This window comes from Mauremys reevesii, linkage group 1 (genome assembly GCF_016161935.1).
Source record: "Mauremys reevesii isolate NIE-2019 linkage group 1, ASM1616193v1, whole genome shotgun sequence".
Classification (NCBI taxonomy): domain Eukaryota; kingdom Metazoa; phylum Chordata; order Testudines; family Geoemydidae; genus Mauremys; species Mauremys reevesii.
The window spans coordinates 115536214-115557266 of NC_052623.1; the positions used below are offsets into that span (position 1 = coordinate 115536214).

At 42.0% G+C, this 21053-nt stretch overlaps 1 protein-coding gene across 2 annotated transcripts in view; it reads right to left on the reverse strand.

Annotated features, from left to right (window-relative positions):
• Positions 1–726: 726 nt before the first annotated feature.
• The window catches only part of SH3RF3 (SH3 domain containing ring finger 3), a 384518-nt gene continuing 364191 nt past the window's right edge, over positions 727–21053 (reverse strand). Inside the window, exons 9-10 of one of the 2 annotated variants that reach the window (XM_039529863.1) lie at positions 14040–14377; positions 727–4179 (exon numbers count right to left, since the gene is read on the reverse strand). In XM_039529863.1, coding sequence (XP_039385797.1) covers positions 4011–4179; positions 14040–14377 — 507 coding nt within the window. In that variant the 3' untranslated portion in view covers positions 727–4010. The remainder of the gene's footprint in view (positions 4180–14039; positions 14378–21053) is intronic. The other variant, XM_039529852.1, reaches the window with a different exon arrangement.

Sequence of the window (21053 nt, forward strand, 5' to 3'; positions counted from 1 at the left end):
GGGCAAACTACCGAAAGGCCAATAGCCTCATCAAGACCGGATTGTGAGCTGAGTTACACCGGTGTGATTCTGAGAAACCCCTTTCGACGCCATGACTAAGTTACCAATTTACACCAGCGGCCTTTGGTAAGTTTTCTGACACATTGGTACAAATTCCTACTTTTGTGTCTCATGCAGCATGGACACATTTTTAAAAACCCATCTAGCAGCTTCTCCCCCCACCCAGAGAAAAGTAACCTGACAAGTGCATGTGTTGTCAACACACCTATTGGGCCCGCTGCAGGTGTTGGCTCATGTCATAACAGAACAAACTATCAAGCACTTGCTCCAATTTATTTGGAAAAAGAAAGTGCATCAATTGATATAAAAATAGTATTCTATGCTCTAAGCCAGGGATCAGCAACTTTTAGCACATGGGCGGGCCGGGCCGGTTTGTTTACTGGCCGCGTCTGCGTACTACTCCGTGTGAGAAGCGTTTGTGGAATAAAGCCCTTTATGTTAAAATACTGTATCATCTGAAGCATTTCCTAACATTTCTCTGCCTTCACCTCTTTTTCAAAGGCACATTGGCCCAGATCCTCACAGGAAGGGAAGTTAGGAGCATAAATATCTGAGGATTTGAGCCCCTCTGACTACCTTTATTGTGAACCTCAGGACACCTGTTTTGTAAAATCTCTTCACCATCTAAATAAAGATGGATAACTCACTGAAATGACCTCAATGTTTATTTTATTTAAAGCATCAGAAACACAGTCCTTGTAGTTCATTTGTACTCATAACCATCAATATTTTCTAAATCACGTTAACATTCAGGTATAACAAAAAACATTTTCTGAGCTGTGCAAAGTACAAAGGAATTGTTCAATTAGCTGAAACCATTTCTAGAACAGCAAATCTGGCATTTTACAAAATGAGGCTGCCAGAAGGATTCTTTCACTTTTTTTTTCTTGTAGGAAACGCACGCACACTCCTTCCCCCTCCTCTATCTTTCCTTTGTATGCAATTTAAATATGGATCACAGTAAGCGCCAATCCCCTCCCATGGTCAAGGACTTCCTAAATGGCACTGGGTCATTTTCTTGTACCGCCGATCAGTCTTATGTTCTGCAGTTGTGCTCTTCGCATGGAATTGATTTGTCCAAGAAAATTATTCAATAACCAAGACTATTATGGTAAGCAATAAATGGGGACCAGAAACAGCTGTTCTCAAAATATCAAACACCAAAAAATATTTCTCCTTACAGGAGGTGTGACTGAAAGGGTTATTTTGCCCTCATCATCTATAGTTAAAAATTATTATTGTCCTGACTGCAAAATACATTAAAAACACTGATTTTACACAGACATTTCTGTATTTTCTTGCATAACGGCTTTTGTCCTGTTAGATTTAAGCATTAGAACACGAAAATCTGGAACTATTTTAGATCTGACTGAATACAATATGGTTCCTGTTTCTTTTCTCTGGATACAGTAAATATACCATGGAACAGAATTTTAACAGACATTTAGCCACTGTAGTTTGCCAGAGAATTCTGTTTCTGACCATGCTAACCAAGAATTTATATATGTGTGTGTGTGTGTATAGAATACATTTTTGGGGGGCATTGTCAGCTTGATAGCTGACCAGATCGTGGCTCAAGGTGCAGAAATACTATTTCCAATTTGGATGAAATGACTGGAAATATAGTGCTCTAGTCTTCTATCAGCCTTTTGCAGAAGAAATTTCTTAAAGCTCTTATTGGTTATAAAAGGCAATTTTCTCCTAACAATAACCATTTATTTTACTGATGACTGATTACAACCTGGAACATGAACAAATGTGGTAATGTTAAAAATACGCCTCCCTCCCCCGAAAATAATGTTTCTGTGATTTGAAGAGGCAATGCTTGGCAGCAGACTGTGTTTCTGGAATCTGTTTGTTACAAACGACAGGAAGAGAAACTTATTTGACAGAGAACAAAGTCATTCAGTTCAACGTAAGTAGGAATGTTCACTTATACATGTTTTGATATGTGCTAGCATACATGGCTTGAATGAAAACAAAACCTGCACCTTCAGCATAAGAAATACTGAGAACAAAGTAACGGCATACACCCATTGGGCCTCCTCTTTTTACTAAGATCATCTCCAGGTTACTGCAACTCTAACATAGTCTTGAATGACCACCATATCCTGTTGTGGTCACGCAGCCAGTCACTAGGAAAGGCAGGGCACAACATAGTTAAGCATATTCTTTTGTTACAACTTGGTTATAGGACACCACAACTGAATCTCTTTTTCAAATACTCCCACACTTGCAGTATCCGATTTTTCTCTTCTTTGTTTGATACAAATAACTGCATAAACTTGCTTTACATTTATTGCACCTTTAGGTCCCTTGTAGATGGAGGGTTATATTGCCTGATATATTTTGTATTGTAGCTTGACCAGGTTAGAACAGTGTTGAGAACTGTACATTTCTACAGTAAAAAAATCACATTTTGACAATGCTAATTACAGCCGTTGCAGTTTGGCTCTCTTCTCTCTGATGCAACGACAGAGGAAAATTCCACAATTCCTGTGCTTGCTGGAACCTGCAGTGTTCTTTTTATTGCCATATAGAAGTCAATTAAAATTACTCCTCCTGGAAATGCTCCCAATTCTTGAATAATTATCATTGTCTAGACAGATTACTGTGCTTTATTAAGGGTTTTTAGAAACTATATATAAAGAATGATCTTATGAAAGTGAATTACATACACACACACACACACGCATACGCACACACACACATATATATATATATCACCGCCTAATCTGATTTTTCTCTCTTGCTTCATGTAGTACTAGCAAACATTTTCATCTTGATGAAATCTACTTTCAGTACATTTCAGAATTCACATATTAAATGTGAAACCTGTTGATGTTGCTGTTAACAGTCTCTCTCTTAAGCCAAACAGGATCTCCCTAATAATAAAATAATAATAATAAAAGCACCAGATGTATGAAAAGCAGGAAATGCCTGATCTGTTAGGAATATATGTATATATATATCATGTATAACAGTTCTTACATTAAAAAGGTATTAATTAGAGAGACAATGTGGGTGCGGCAATATCTTTTATTGGACAAAATAGTTGGTCTAATAAATGGTATTACCTCACTCAACTTGCCTTTCTAATATCCTGGGACCAACACAGCTGCAACAATACTGCAAACAATTAAAAAAGGTATGTCATACCAAAACCAGCAAATAAAAAGCAATGGAAAGGTGGATACTGGATGGGCAAAAAAATGCTGCATATAATATGGACAGATGATAAATCAAAGGATTTCTACTCAAATAACCGCAATTTAATGACGGAGCCAGAGTTCTTCAAGGATCTGCCCAGTGCATCTCACAGGTACTTCAGATGAAATGCAACTCTGATCACTAACACACTTCCTGACATCCTTATGCAGCATATTTTTGAGGTATATAGAAAGCATGACACTAACATTTTGGACTCCTCATTCTTTCTTGCAGAACAATGCACAAATCTTTAGCTGGGTTTTTCCACACTCTCCCCCTTTCCCCCGGGAAATATAAAATCCCAGTTCAAGAGCTCCCTATTCTGCCTCCTGCCACACCCAAATCCATCTTGCATAGGCCAGTAATAAGAACACTGCAGCTCTGACAAATAAGTTACAGCAATATAACAACTTTTTAAAAGATATTTTCTCTATAATTTACATAATGGGTAGCAGTTGGAGTTTAGTTTAGATACAAACCAAATGTGCATCCTCTCAGTCTATGATTCCAAGTGGAAGGCACTACTTCAACATACCACTGTATGTACTGTACATGGTTTTGGAAGCACAGCAGGTACTGTGGTTCCACAGCTGTAGAATGAAGGGCCCGGGGAGTCTTTGGACGTAAAAATGGCAGTGGATATCAGTCACATTTCCCTTTGCTGTCTCTTCTTGTGCTATGGAATTTCCCCTGAAAGATCTTTCAGTTCAGAGAGCAGTGATGGGGAAGAAAGCAAGCCCTCAGAAACTCTCTACAAAGCTTCCAGGGAAGAGGCCCGTCCTGCCATTTCGCTGTAATGTCCCCTTATACCAGCCATCCTCTCTTTTCTTGTGCACAAACACAATGTCACCTTCTTTCAGTTCAATCTCTGCTTCACTTTGAGGAGGATATGGAACCACGACACGATACCTTTGAAAACAAAAGAGAATACCTTAGCAAACACAAGTCAAATAGTCTGACAATGTTTTTTGGAGTAGGACCCTCAACAGGGCACAGCCACGAAAGACAGGTGGCAGATTCAAACCAGCAGCTCTGCAAGCTAATTTGGTTTGCCCCATGGACTAGATCACCTGCATCTGCCTGAAGCCATACCTCTTTAGATGTGGGCTTGTCCCCTCTTAAGAACTATACAGGGTCAGGGCTGATCGCTATTTAAATGGGAGACTTCCCGGAAAACCCATAGGTGACCATGTTAATGAGTTCAGTAGATGACAAACTCTTCCTTCTAAATCAGAACTGAAGCAATGCCCCAGGATGATGTTGGGACCCCTGTGCTACTTTAGATGCTGCCTTTTTAATGATATAAAACAGCTCCTGCTCTCATGTGAACTTTAATGACCCCAGGGCATTTTTCAGCAAAGGGCACATGGAATGTTAGCTCCAGCATCCTGCTCAAAGTCCAGTTCAGGTCGTTACACTGGGGCCTAAACTTCCTCAGACATTTCAGCCGCACACAGGTTTCTTTCGCACTTCTTGTTCTAAGCTGTTGCGCAGTGTTGCGGTGCTTTCCTACAAGTGCTGTGTCTTACTCCACAGGCGGCTGCAGCTCACAGGAGAATGGATTCTGCCACTTTTAAATAGAGCTGGGTGGGAAAAAATTCACAAAGATGTTAGTTTTCACCAATTCAACCAGCTTTAGTTTTAAACTCTTCCGGGGTCTTTAGAGTGAAAGAACCTGGGCTCGGAGCTGGCTTTAGCGACAAGGCCCTTTGGGAAGACACAGCTGTGTATCCTTCAAAAACAGTTGCGTAAGTAGCATAGCCAGTCATGGCGTGGGACATTTGGTAGATAGCATGCTTGGCATTCAGGGGGTGACATGAGGGTTATAGCAACAGGGGGCAGAAGGGCGGGAGGATTATATTATTGGGGTGAAATGGGGTACGAAGGATTTAATGAGTGAGTAGGGGCCTAGAGAGGGGTTTTGATTGGTCCCCTGCAATTCATCGTTCAAAGTGCGAGGGGCTGCCAGAGGTTATTTAGTGGTATATTGCTGGGCGTGGTGGGTATGTCCCCCCAGATCAGTAGAACCTGTGTGCCGGTATTCTTGGCACAAACCTAAGGCCATTCCTGGCTGGGTGGGACAGAAATTAATCTTCTTTCTCAAACTAAAATAATTGCACCCCAATCTCCTGTTTTTTCCCCTTTACCTAAGGCAAGGTTCCCCATGACCTTGTAATGGTCCACCCAGGTTGCTCTTAGAGCTAAATCACAGGAGCATACAGTAGCTCAGGGTGGCACACGAGCTGATTTTCAATGGCACTCACACTGCCCGGGTCCTGGCCACTGGTCTGGAGGGCTCTACATTTTAAGTTAATTTTAAATGAACCTTCTTAAACATTTTAAAAACCTTATTTACTTTACATACAACAATAGTTTAATTATATATTATAGACTTATAGAAAGAGACCTTCTAAAAACATTAAAATGTATTACTGGCACGCGAAACCTTAAATCAGAGTGACTAAATGAAGACTCGGCACACCTCTTCTGAAAGGTTGCCGACCCCTGCAGTAGCTTATAAATGTCTGTACTAATAATGGAGTCAATAGTGTATGTGTTTGCAAATGAGCAATGTCCTGGATTTCTTTGGACAGTTAACAAAGAATTTTTAATTTCACCTAAAATCATTTGCAGTTATTCCAGTGAGTATTATAGTAGTAGTGTGGTAGTGCCTCGGGGTCTTGGACATAGATGAGGGCCTCACTGTTTGAACCACAGTCCAAAAAAAGAGGTGGTCCCTGCCCCCAAAGAGATGACGGAGCTGTTCAGGTGTTTCATTTCCAAGTGTCATTCTATGTTAGGTTAAAAAACTACGGATCGTGACTCAGGCTGGTGCAACGTTGGAATGTCTGTTCCGCAAGAAATTCTAAAAAAAAGAGTTCTGTTACCGAAGAAAAAGTGGAAACATTAAAATTTCCTGCAGAAGAGAAAACAAATAAAATAATTGTTTAGAAATAATCAAAATGTTTTGTTTTGACAAATGAAACTGAGTCTGGGAGTCCAAGCTTGGAGGTTCCCGGTCAGCACTAGCAGACTGATGGGGAGCTTGATGTCCCGGAGCCACGGCTGAGCTGGGGGGTCTCAAAGCTTGGCAGCTGCGTCTCCAAGGCTTCTGGCTCCACAGCAGCAAGTCTGGAAGTCCCAAGAGCCCTTGCATGAGCTGGGGTTCTCAGGGCTCCGAGCTTCCCCGCTATGGAGTTGTCAGCCAAGTCCTGGCTACAGCTGGAGTTCCTGATCCTGGAGCAATCCGTAGAGTGAGACTGCCCTAGAGACCTGGACCCTGGGAGCCCGGGCTCCCCAGCAGTCCACCAGTTGAGCTGGCAGGAACTGCTTGTGTTTAATTGGCAGTTTGTCAAAACCAATAGGTTTTTGTGAAACATTTTGGTTTGAGCAAATTGGCATTTTCCAGTGAAAGCCAGTTTCATCAGAAAATTCCCAAGCTGATGTGTGTATAGGACAGTGAACATGAGTCTAGCTCGGGTGCTCCACCTCAGCACGTCATTTCAGCTGGCATTTATCAATCAGTAATGGTCTCGCTAGTTGCAAAGCAATGAATACAGTAAAGATAGTTAGAGAAAAGCCAATTGATTATTCAAAACATCTTCTGAAGATTACTACCTATTGCATTTGCTGCATGGTCATTCATTTCCAATTGATGCTTATAACAGTCCAGTATTTATTTAAAATGATGATCTGTCTTATAGTTAAATTTAATACGCACTGGAGAATCTCAAAGCACAACATTACCCTAAATTCACTGAATTGATTGCCAGTGGGTTGATACCACATCAAGGGCCTCTCTGAAACTGAATGACAGGAGTTAATTTTCTTTGCAACCACAGCTTGGCTGCCTGCTGGCTGCTGTGAAGCTACAGACTCAAACACGTGACAGTGAAATTGCTAGATCTGGCTAAAGGAACAGCTCACTGCAGCTGGGCCAAAGATCCTGTTACTCGTAAACATTTTTGGCCCCATTCAGAAGTGGGAGTTCTGCTCTAAAACCTGATTAGAAATGTTTTATCTTGATGTAGCAACATAGTCATGTAGAATCTATATCCGTGTCAAGAACCATCAAAAATCAATTAGTCATCTTTTCCCTTGGCCAGTACATCTAGCTGTCACTTTTTCCCGTGTGGAAAAGCAAATAACAGAGGCTGAAGTGTGTGCTGCTGGCTGGCTACAAGAAAACAGTCTATCTTACTGTCATTTGCAGAACCGCCACATTTATATTGTGAGGTTTTGCCAATTACAGCTATTATGCAAATGAATGCACACATTATCTCAGACACTCTGCTTCAATGTTGATTAATTAAATTATCAGACTGGAACAATTTTAGCAAAGACGATGCCAAACTTCAGCTCTCTGAACTCAGCTCAGTTGAATATACATTAACAGCATTTTTGCAGTTGTGTTCCAGATCTTGGAGTGGCTTTATGGACACCAGGGATCAAGCCTCACAACAGCTCTGGGAGGATTTTTAACCCCATTTCACAGATGAGGCAAGTAAGGCACAGAGAAAGACATAACTTGCCTTGGGTCACAGTGAAGGTTTGCAGCCGTTCTGGGAACAGAACCCCTGGTTTATAGAGTGGTATCTTAATGACAAGTCCATCCTTTTAAATACAGAATAGAATCTCACTAATGGCTGAGAGACCAATTGCAATTTACTAAATGTTTCAAATTAGCAAGAAAGATTATCAAGCACATCAAAACCAATCTCCTTCCAATGTTGGCAAGCCCGTATTTGTAACAAGTAGGGTTGCTACCCATCCGTTTTTCACCTGGACAGTCTGGGTTTCGGCTTGTGTGTGCAGGTTCCATTTGACAAGCCCTGGTGTCTGGTTTTTTAATCTGGGGGGGAAGAGGTGGAGCAGGGGTGGGGCCTTGGGAGTAGAGGCGAAGAAGGGAGCACGGCCCAGGGAAGAGGCAGAGAAGGGGGTAGGGTCTCGAGGGAAGAGGTGGACCAGGGGCGGGGCCTGTGGGAAGAGGCAGAACAGGGGTGGGGCCTTGGGGGAACAGGGGATAATCTTGCTGTAAGCCCCACTGTCTCCCATTAGTGGAGACTCTTAGTGTAACAGAGCTGCACATTTCTTAAGTCTCACATGACTGCAAGGGATCATGAGCTTTATTCTTCAGGGAGAATAAGGGCTTCACTCCTTTACCCCGGAGTTCTTTTTATGACAGCCAAAATGCACTCTATATAGTTTTTAGGGGTTAAGATCTTAATTATGCATAACTCTGAAAGACCCAGTAATCATCTGGCTGCTTGCCAAGGGATTTTTTGTGGGGGTCTGGTTACTAGCCATTAGAAAGGTGGCAATCCTAGTAATAAGGGATTCTTTAGAGGCTTTCTTTAAAGAGTTAAAAAAATAAATCCAGGATACTGCATTACAAAATGTACTTTTTTCAGTTATTTAACAACTGTCATTTAATTTTAATTAATCATGATACTTCACAGTAAACATATCAGCATATTGAACAAAAGTAATGAAATCTCAGTAATAAAAGATCTCATTTTCACATCTGCTGTGAAATCTTTGCTGCGACATGGGGTGGCCTGGCTACATTTTTTCCCTCTGAGATTCTTGGATTTGCGGACGAAGAAAGTGAGAGTTTTTGAGGTTCCAATGTACAAACCAAAGAATCGCATGGCACTGCTGCCACGAAGGGGTTTCTAAACATCATAAATCATTCCAGTCAAAGCCTGCGATGCCATCGGTGGCATTGGACTTGTTTTTCTCAGTCACCGAGTTTAAAATATACATTAATCCTATTGTTTTAAATCACCTCCCACTCTTCCCCCAGATTTGGCCCCCTCTTTCCAGGGAAGCCCAGCATACTTCTAGCCCTCTCTGCTTTTCTCTTCCCTCCTTCCGTCCTCTTTTCCCTGACCACTACAATGCAATAGTAGGTTTTCTTTCATCTATGGCACAGCCTTTCATCTTATGTGGAACTCAGAAGAATGTTGGAATCTGTCAGTGTCACACTGCATTAAACATTTCATAATTTAGACATGCAAACAGCCTTGTGTCTATTACAATTATCGGTAGGGCTGGTAGTATATTTATTATTAAGGTTGCCTGACAGTTCCCATTATGAGATCTTGTGTTCAGCTACATATAACCTTGCAAAACTTTAACCGTTTCAGCTGAAATGTTCCATGCGGGAGGTGGGGGTGTCTGCCTCAGGCTCCTTATTATTATGTATTATTATTTTTAAAATTTCAGCCATAACAGTCATTTCTGAGAAGGAGGCTAGGGAAAAATCTGTCATTTTGCAATGTTAAAAATTGTTTTGACAATCTTTTCTTTGAGAAGCTCTAGCACAGGGGTCGGCAACCTTTCAGAAGTGGTGTGCGGAGTCTTCATTTATTCACTCTGATTTAAGATTTCGTGTGCCGGTAATGCATTTTAACGTTTTTAGAAGGTCTCTTTCTATAGGTCTATAATATATAACTAAACTATTGTAGTAAACTAAAGTAAATAAGGTTTTTAAAATGTTTAAGAAGCTTCATTTAAAATTAAATTAAAATGCAGAGCCCCCCGGACTGGTGGCCAGGACCCAGGCAGTGAGTGCCACTGAAAATCAGGCTCGCGTGCTGCCTTCAGCACCCGTGCCATAGGTTGCCTACCCCTGCTCTAGCACCTCCATGTTTTGGAGCAAGGACTTGAAATTTGGCAGAGTGTGATCTTTTTGTCAGGGATCTGACAAACGGCCTGGTGCAACTGGACTGAAGGCTAGAGTGGGCAGACAATTTGTGACTGGGAGTTGTGGATGGGGGGACTGGCACTCTTCCTTGGGGTCGGGGAGGGGAAGAGCCTTAAAACTGGCAGGGTCAGGACACCGGGACTGGGAGTTGCGGGAGACTGGGGACCTTGGTGGGAAGGAGGGAAAACACAGATCAGATGAGGAGCTGGACTGAGATTGGGACTGGCTGGGCAAAGAGACTAAGAAAAGAATACAGGGAATAGGAGACTGGGAGAAGGAGCCAGGGAGGGTATTGGGAAAGGAGAGACTGTGACTGGATGAGAAACCCAGGGATGAAGACCAGGTACTGGTGGGAGGAGTGGGGGAATGTAATGATAATATTATTACCATACAATGTCATGTGCTAAGACTTGAGAATGCAGTAAATGATGGTTTTACAGTTGATTGTGTCTGGGCACAATGCCAACCACTGAGCAGAGCATTGGATCTCTCTCTCTCTCTGTGTCACATACACACACACTTAAATACTCTCATTTACACATCCTAATCTTCTCAATGTTGCTGTATGTGCATTCAGGGCCGGCTGGAGGCACCAGCCCAGCAAGCAGCTGCTTGGGGCGGCCAACGGAGAGGGGTGGGACGTCCGGGTCTTCTGCGGCAATTCAGCGGCGGGTCCCTCACTCCCTCTTGGAGCGAAGGACCTGCTGCTGAATTGCCACCGAAGACTGAAGCGGCAGAGGTAGAGCTGCAGATCCCGATCGCAGCTTTTTTTTTCTTTTTTTTTTTGCTGCTTGGGGCGGCCCTGTGTGCATTTATATTTTGCTGAAAGAGAAGGCAAATGAAAGTCCTTCTTTCATTTAGAGTGATCCCAGTGAAATGACACGAGGAGCCTATTTAGCCTTAATGCTGTTAGAAAGACCTTTGAATCTTACCCCCGCTGTTCACTGTGAGTAGCTTGAGTGATGCCAATGGGACTTGGTCATGTGAGCAAGAGCTGCAGGATCAGGAACTCCCCACTGCACTCCCCCATCAGTACAGTGGGCTACTGTAGAGAAGACCCAACTTCAGGAACAGCTGTACTGTTCCTGTACCATGGGAAACTGACAGTAGCAGCACGTAGATGACAATATCTGGAACATATGCAGCCTAAAATGGGGTTCAGCTTAGCAACGCTCGCTAGTCAACCTATGCAACACAGTGACAATAGTAGCAGCTGTGAAGTTTCTCATCTCAGCTGCTGGAAATGCTCTATGCTTTCTGGCATACAGCAGCACAGGTAAAGTGGCATTAGGAAAAGACAGCAGGAAAATTGTTCCCCAGAATGCAGTAACAGATGATAAACCTCACCATCCTAGCAGATTGGTTTAAACACAGGTAAGCCAGGACAAATGTGCCTTCCTCTCCAGCCTAATGTCCCCCAAACCAAAACCAGGCTCTGGAAATATATAAATATAGGAAGTCAAAATTAAATTTCTTTCCCACGCTATCTGCATATGCCAAGGGAATACGACTATCAAAATAGCACTGTCTGTGATAAGGTAAACCTCACTTTCCTTTCTGATCTGCTGCCATTTCTGTGCACAAACGACTGCTATGTAATGGAGCAGAATTCCTCTTTACTGTGTAAAAAACAAGCTGTCAGCAATTAGAGGCACCTCTGATATGGTGCAAATGTCGAATGCTTGGTTTTGTTCTGTGGTCTGCATGCAGTGAGTACAGGAATTGTAAGCCAGCTTTAATGGAAGAAGTACCCTGGATCCACAGGCTTCATGCGCCCCATTTGGAATGTTGTAAATATTAAGGAATGTGCTACTCCTTCCAATCTTTCAGTGTACTGTCCCTATGTGCACAGATGGGCACTGGGAAATTAAAAGCCAAGTATAGCTGCTAAGTGTACAGAAATGTTTTGTAGCTTTTTTTTTCCTCTTTTTAAATTTCATCCAGCATCGAAATCTGTTTCTCCAATCTTTATTTTCCATCTATGCAAATAAAGAATTGGTCCTGCTGTGGAGATGAAATACATCGCCATGCAAACAAGCAAAATATAGAGTTCAGAGATGCTGAGCACAAGTTCCTCCATTGCCAGATGTGAAATGAACAAGTGGTTTCAAAAATGTAATTTGTTTAAAAAAATAATTTGGTCCTTCTGAGCAATTTGGTGATTTCATGAGCACAGATGGATGTGGGATGAATTTATAAAAGACAAGTGTTTAAAATATTTGCTCAGATTATTCCAGGACTAAGCATTATCCTTCCTAGAGTGTGAAGGTAATTAATATTCCCCATTATAGGCATAAACAACCATATGATCAGTTAAGGAATGCAGATACACCAATGACATGGAAGTTAATTCATAAAACAATTAGAGAATCTTGACTGCTGTGTATAATTAAGGTTATTTCAATTATAGCTTATTTTCAGACTTTAGACTCAGGAAATCAAAATGCTTAAAATCAGAAAATGTTCTTTACCACTGCATATTGCAATTAGTAATATTTGTAACATTTTAAGCATTCTGTCTCTATAGATCCATTTGTTCTTAGTTGTAATAACACTGATCATACAGAGCTCGTCCTATGGCCCTCTCATTCTACCGCTACTCCATGTCACTGCACTTAATACAATATCATTGGTCACCTGTTTCACTGTCAGCACCATCCCTAGGTGCAGTGTCAGACTGGGAAAATATGGGATATGCACCAGCATCTTAAGCCCACCCTTAGGAATTCTCTGCATCGTTGAAATGGTGCTTTCAAAGCAGTGCCACAACAGCCAGCGCAAAAGATGCTGTGGGACGCCTTTCTTGCTTCTCCCCTCATATTTGTTTCTGAAGCCTTGTCTATGTCAAGGCTGCACAGGTTTAATTCAAGGTGAGATTTTTACTTTCCTTACGGGAATTAAGCTCAATTGATACATGTCAAATTAAGAGTGTCTACACCAGGTTTGGTTTTGCACCCCTTCAACTCAACCAGTTTTTAAGCCAGTTTAACCTTAAATCCATGTAACTTTGAAAACAGACAAGGCCTGAGATCTTTGCATTTCTCTCCGTTTACTCTGTTCTCTTTTCTTCCCTGTTTTTTTTTTTTTGGTATTGCCACCTCGTCCCTTCTCTCTGGGTTTGCAAAATCTGCAGCTTTATGGATAACAAGATGCAGAGCGAACTGCCCAACTCTAGAATCCTGGTCTTATTCTCTATGCTAGTTATCAGCCACTTCTGGAATAAAAATACTTCAGGACACCATGTAATGACTTAGAACATAAGAACGGCCATACTGGGTCAGACCAAAGGTCCATCCAGCCCAGTATCTTATCTACCAACAGTGGCCAATGCCAGGTGCCCCATAGGGAGTGAACCTAACAGGTAATGATCAAGTGGTCTCTCTCCTGCCATCCATCTCCACCGTCTGACAAACAGAGGCTAGGGACACCATTCCGTACCCCTCCTGGCTAATAGCCATTAATGGACTTAACCTCCATGAATTTATCCAGTGACTTAAGTGACAGTAATGAATGAAGTGACCATAAATTTTAAAAAGACCCTTGTTTGCTACTGCAGAATAGGCCAGATATAATGGGCAAACACACTGACAGGGCAACGCAGTATACCAAGTATTGCATGACAATCCATTGTGATTATTAATATACAATGATCACCATTTAAAAGTGGCATTTGCCAACAGCTTCCACATACAGTGGTGTGAGATACCACAGCTTTCTCCTATACTTAGAATAGGAAATAACTGTGTGATGAGCACATTGTATCTGCTGACAAATGCTGACTTTTTAACGGTGAGCATCATAGCTACCTTACACATGTTTTGGCTGGTTTTTAATATACAGAGGGGCCTGACTTTTCTAATTCTAACAAACAGCTGGACAATCTGTAGACTCAGATGGCTTCAAAAAAAAGGGGAGGGGGGGGGCTGGCAGAACTGCAGTGATTCTCATTCAAGCCGAACTTTGCCTCTTTGCCACAAACATTCCTTTATGTGCAAGTGACAGGGCAGGCTGAAATACTGAGCACCCTTAGCTCATAGGCAAACTCTTTGCCATCACATACCTTTCCCGGTGCAATGGCTTGGGCTCTGGACGGATGGCTGCCATCGAAGAAGGTAGCTGCCTGGCAGGAGAAGGAATGGAAAAATTCAAATCCAAGGAGCCTGTTTTTCTGTGCAGTGGTTCCATCCCCATAGCTCCTTGCATTTCACTTTCAATTGGGCATGAACCTGCCCTGCCGTGGCTGGAGATTGAGGAGAGTTCAGGTCCCACTGCTCCCTGCAGAGCTCCCTCCACGGCTCCCTGGGGGTCCGGTGTCGGAGACACAGATGGAGGGGAGCGTGATTTCTTTTTTGTTGACGCGCCGGCTAAAAGTTTCAACAATCCGCTCTTCTTCTCTTTCTGAAAGGAAATCAACATGAAACATGTGAATGAGCAGCTCGCAGGTTGTTATTAAGCACCATTCTATTTGTTTCACATCGGAGAAAAATCTCACGATTCCATATAATAAACTCTATCTAAAAATGTGTTTTTATGTAGGGGGAAACCAGATAAAATTTGCTCCTTTGCTAACAAAGATCATACCAAAGTACCAAATTGCTTTGCTTGGACTAAACAGAGAATGGATCCACAGTTGCCATTATGCTAATGAAGAATCAAATACCTTAAGGAAATGCAGCAGTTTCAGTGTGACACTAGGAATTTAAAGGGACGAACATCTCATCCAGAAATATAAAATAAATAATCAACCTGCCAACAAAGCTGGTATTCAGTGAGAGGAAGAAAATCCTTTTGTATGTATTCATGGCACACAGCGAGCCAGCAATGCATTCACTATACCTCTACATCAGTGAGTTACTGACCACGTTTTAATTTCTACCCATACTGTTTGCCAGTTATTCAATCATTCTAATTCTCCTCACTCAATGTTGTCTCTTCTTTTGCCAGATCATCTTCATCACCCGCATCCCACATGGCTTAAAAGCCACTGGATGTGGTGGAAGCAACTGCAAGCTCCAGCCCTGAGGGCTGATGGTCCCTTTTCCCTTCTACTTAAAGAATGCCACCGTGGGACCTGCTCAAAGGGTGGAGAGTCCGTGCAAAAGCCTCTCTGCTGCAAAGTCTCCTAATCCGACTGCATTCCGGAGGAGAAAGGGGGACACACAGGTGAAGCAGGCAGGAGGAACCTCTGCTGGCCTGAAGAGACAACACAAGAGGGTAGTGTTGGGGCAGGCCATAGATTTGCTATTAAAGGAGATCCAAAGGCCAGAAATGCTCCCGTGGGCTGCTTCCCACAAATAGCCAGCATCTTCCTGTTGGAGGATGGAGTCCATCTTCCCAGCCCTTGCTTAGTTCTCTGCTTAAAGCCATCTAAGTGGGCTTTGTGTAGCCGATGGGGGATGGGGTGAACTTTACCAACAGTGAATGTCTCTAGTCTGGAACTCGCCGTATACAGAAACGCAACGGGAAACCCAAAATTGTTTGAACTGTTTGAAGTTTGGTAGCAAAAAAGGATCAGTGTAAGAGAATCTCACTATATTTCATCTATGACAAGACAAGGAATGTGAATAAATGCAAAGCTTCTTTTATGAAAAAGCAGCATGTTTATTGGTCCACCCCCTCCTAGTCCATACTCAGGTAAAGCTCGCATTGGCCACAATAAGAATTTTCCGTCAATAAGGACGGAGTCAGAACAGAGCATCTCATGCTCCCCCCGGCGCCCCTCCCCCCGGCTTCCATGAGTAGAAAGGAGCTTAAACCTACCGGTCTGAGCCAGTGGAAGCAAGAGAGGAAGGAGAGCTGACTCTGCAGCACACTTCCTGCTCCCTCCCGACACCGAGGAAGCCCCTCCACAAGAGCTCCACAGGGATACAGATTTGCAAGCTCAGAGAGGGTGGGACTGTGGCTGAATGTTTCTTCCCATGCCCTGGGGCAAAATGGAACAAGCTAGAACACCACACCACGTCCTCCGAGGCAGTGCCTAGGCAGGGGCAGCACAGTTCATATAGGACCCAGGAGGCAAGCAGCAACGCAGAGACATAGGGCTTCCATGTACATGGCTCGTACTTCTGGAGAGCCTTGAGATTTGGGACTGGAGCTCTGTCCTCTTTTTCTGTGGGGGGACAAACCCTGCCCCAATGGAAGAATTCCTGGAAAACTGAGAGTCAGAACTCACCCTAGCTGGTGACTAACCCACACTGGGGAGCATGAGGCCCTGAGTAAGGATTTCAGGCCGTGGCTTATAACAGTGAATACTAGCCATTACAGGATTACTTTTTAGGTCTAATACATACACCACTTCCACACTGGAAGTTACAAAATTAACAACAGTGAGTTAAAATACAGATCATTTAGGAAATTTCACTTTCACAGTAAACCACTATCCTGATATTGGCACAGGTGCTGGAACGAGGGGTGCTGGGAGTGCATCTGCACCCCCTGGCTTGAAGTGGTTTCCATCATATACAGGGTTTACAGTTTGGTTCAATGGCTTTCAGCACCCCCACTATATAAATTGCTCCTGCATCCCTGGACATAGGTGGCTGAAAATATCATAATGGCACATTTTTAATTTGAGGAAAACAGAGATTTCTTGAGTCCTTGTCATAGAACCTTATCTTGCACTTCTGAAAATCATCTGGAAAAATTCTACCACGCACGTACCTTAAGCACCTGCACATTCAGAACATTAGCCCCGTCAGCTAAAAAGTTTTGTGAGGGAAGAGAGTGAATGGCAAAATAAGCCATATACTGGGACACTGGGTCCAGCCTTAACTATACTTGCAACCAGTGCCTCCATGATGCAGTGCACTAGTAAATAGTCATTTTCCATTTTTTAACTATACAACCATGTATCCCATACTGCAAGGAGTCTGTTCATTTATTTCTTATTGTATATGAAGTTCAAACTATTGCCTAAGATTATACTTAGCGATTCAGGGACATGAAATTTAGGTGTATTTGGTAATTTATTCTATAATAGGATCCCTGGAGGGAAAAAAGCCTACAGTAATTGCAGTACAGGTGGCACAGAAAGTTTCTATCTTCCAGCAGGAATACTATTTGGAAACACGTGACAGCCTTTTATTTATTCTTTGTAGACACAATGTCTTGTACAAGACTTAAAGTGATGCTCTTTTACATGCTGATTACTGAATTCATTTGTCAAAGAAGCTTTAAAGACTGAGAGGGGGAAATACAATGAAATAAATATAAACATTTAGTATACAGATTGAATTTACTCTAATTCACCTATAGTATCTAATGTCTCTGCTTCTGATGTGCTCTCTTCTGCCATGGCAGAACAGTAAGAGAACAGAGACGCCAATGCCGCACAACATGGGAGAGCAAAAGCAACAATGCAAAGTGTCGCTCTTACACGGTGCCTCTGAGACACTGGCTACCGGTTTTGTGAGCCAGGGGTCTGAACTCAATCTCAAGAGCCAAGCACCCCCCGAGCTTTGAAGAGGTTCAGATCAAACATTGTGGCACGATGCATCTGTATTTTATGGTTCACTCTATAAATTAAGGGCCTAATGATGTCAAGGTGCTGCAGATCCCAGTAAAATCAATGGAGGTTGAGGGCACTCAGCACCGCACAGGATTACATCGTAAATATTAAATTAATCCATTTGGAAATGTCAGAAAATAAAAAAAATAATTATCTGCTAAACACCTGCTCTATGATCCAAACAACCACCATGGGAACCTCTGGCAGTAACTCACTAAAACCAAGAAAATAACTGTGTTTATTTAAATCTGTAATTATAAGAAATTGCCGTCCTCATAATATTAAGTTCAGAGATTCTTCATGAAGTCAGATACCTTCCCCTTCCCTATAGATCACTGACACAATATACTTTAATGACGCTAGCATACCGTCTCAATATGCATTTTAAGGTGTTTCACACAGTACAGTATCTACTCAATGGCTCCAAAGGAACAGTTACAGTGCATCGGTGAGTGCTTTGGGAGCTTTTAACTGGAAGATTTACACATGCAGAATAACTATATGAACAGCCATTAAATTCTACCCAAGCATTTCCTGGCGCCCCAGTGCTTGGGGCTTCAGCCCTGTGGGAGGCACCGGGGTTCGGTGCTTCTGTCCCGCAAGATGCGCTGGGGCTCATAACTTCAGCAGGTTTGAAAATATTTACCAGAGCTCTGCTCTGGAGGGCTCTGGATGAATTTAAGCCATGCCTATGTGGTAGCTGCTTTTTTCATTTAAATAACTTGGCAAATTACATTTTCAACAAATTCTACATTATACACTAATATCAGAGGGGTAGCCATGTTAGTCTGTATCCACAAAAACAGTGAGGAGTCCGGTGTCACCTTAAAGCTTAGGCCCAAATAAATCTGTTAGTCTTTAAGGTGCCACTGGACTCCTCGTTGTTTACATTATAGACTGTTGGTTTCCCAAAATGTATTTGACTATTAAAGCTATTTTTCAGTTAGAGAGCACAAAAGGGAAATATATTTATGCCCTTCTGTAAATTAAAAAGTGATCGAGACTGAGATTTTGTTTACAAGACAAACTTCACCCCTGCAAAGCTTGGCATGAATTTCTACAGCCAAGCTATACAATCCCTGATCATAGGGAGGTGGAATGTAAATGATGATACAGTGTTAAGAGTGGGAACACAATACACCGCTACCTCGATATAACGCCACCCGATATAACACAAATTTGGATATAACACGGTAAAGCAGTGCTCTGGGGGGGGGCTGCGCACTCCGGTGGATTAAAGCTAGTTCAATATAACACGGTTTCACCTATAATACGGTAAGATTTTTTTTGGCTCACAAAGACAGTGTTATATCGAAGTAGAGGTGTAGTAGAATTACATAGAAGTGATTTTTTAAAAATAATCTTTTTTTCTAACCTGATAAGCATTTTTATAAACTTAAACTAAACTCTGGGTTTGGGAAAATTAAGAGACAACATGGACCAAGCATAGGACTGGTAGTCAGGAACTTGAAACTGCTCATCACATTTCCACCACTGACTCAGTGTGTGGCCTTGCACAAGACACTTACAGATGAACTGTAGAGCAGCCCCGCCCATTGGTACTATGGTTACATTACAATATTGATATTATGGGTTTGGATGATTCCAAATAAGACTTTTAAATTCAACATTTTCTCCAATTTAAAAGGTCCTGGGAGTGCTGCATATCTGCTCTCAGCTTCCTATCACGTCACCTTCCAGGTCCTCCAGAGATGTTGCCAAAGCTCTCTGACACAATGCAGGTGCTCAGATTCTGATATTCCTGACATTTCTAATTTAAAAAGCAGACAGAATTGTTTTGAACCTACTGTGCTTGGCAGTTCACCGTAAAACTCTCTGTTCCTGCTTCCCTATCTGTAAAAGGGGAACAAGTAAAATCTACCTACCGCACAAGGGCACTGTGAGAGTTAATTAATGTTTTCCAAGCAGTACATTTCTTTAAGAGTGGCCGGCTTCCTCCTTGGGTTTTTAGCAGCACAGAAATGCAGTGCTCTTTAGCAGTTCTGCCTTCCAAAATGGAATCCCAGTAATGATTCATTTTAAGTGTCCAATTATTATGAATTCATTTAAAATTCGGTATAATAGCAGCCATCATTCATCAGGAATTAATTTAATATTTATAGCTATCCTGGGCAGTTCTTTCTACAGCAGTTTCACTGTGATTCAGTTAAGCATTAATTAATGAACATAAAATGTTATAAAAAAGTGTATGCAAATTAGTTACAGGACCCAGTAAGTTCTGGGGGTAGAAGTTTTTGGAGCACATAACTGAGGCCTTTCTGGAATAAAAGTTTTTGAATGTATTTTCCTCTTGCCTTCGCAGAACAATGTTAGGTTTCCTTCCTCCAGCAATGGAAGGGAATACAGATTCCTGGGTAACATTGTTTTGTCAGAGGTCTGTAATCCACTATAACAAGCTTTGAAAGTATTTAGCTTTCTTGCTCTAGTGATCAAATTTCCATTTGACAATGAATTATGTTTGACACTGTCAGCTTCCTGGATCGGCCATGTTGATGGACCCATTGTACAGTCAATGCCTGACTGTCGGTTGCTGTCAACATCTTTAAATAGCACCGAATGTGGGTTTTGGTTTTTGATTATATGTTCAGTCTGCATGTGCACAGTGTTCATTTGAGAAGGGTTAATTCTTTATCAAATGAGTAAAATTAGCCCATGCAAATACATTTTTGTGTAGTTATAGTTCATAAAAAAGTGATTGTAAAAGTGGAGCAGATCTGCATCCATTGGGTGTATTCAATGTCATAATTCCTGACTTCAGTGACAAAACCAATAACCCAATTGTGCTCCTACCCCTGTGCACGGAGGGGTGCCTGTGGAAATCAGTCCCTGGCAGCACATTAGCAGGAGGAGTGACAGCATTGTGGCCTGGACCCCCACATGCGGGGAGGCCGATGTGGGGACATGCATTGCTTCCTCCATGTACGTAAATAAATCACTATGGTGAATGTGCTGAAACGTTAGGACAGCCTGAGTTCAAAATATATCATTATCTTAAAATAACATCGCAAAATATTTAAACATTGGAATTTTCAGCTTCACAGTACGTTGGAGGTGCCTCATGACACCCCAATAACATTCTCATCTTGGGCTTATAAACAGCTCTTCTTTCAGCCTGAGAGGGTTTTTCTGAGCCTAGGATAGAGCTATTTAGGTAACTGAAGGGTTTTTCCAGTTTACAAGGTAATAATCAGATCATAGTCTAAATAAACACCGAGACCAAGGTGTTTTATAGAGAAAATATGTATTTGCAATACTAACTCAACTCTTTTTCTTCTGCATCCATCCTAAGAAACACAAACTTTCATTTTACCTTTCTCACTCTAAAGCTCCCGATACTGAATTTCCTACCAACTCAGCCTCATTAAATAAATGAGAAAATTTTATTGCAGTTGATAGAAAAATGGGATCCAGCCAATTAAATTAGGTATTTTTCATGTAACACCAGCTACATCAATAGATAAGAAAGCCAGAGGGAAAAAGTCTTAATTAAAAAAATGGTTTCAATGCTATCCGTCTGGGAGGGCAATAACAACCAGGGAGCACTTC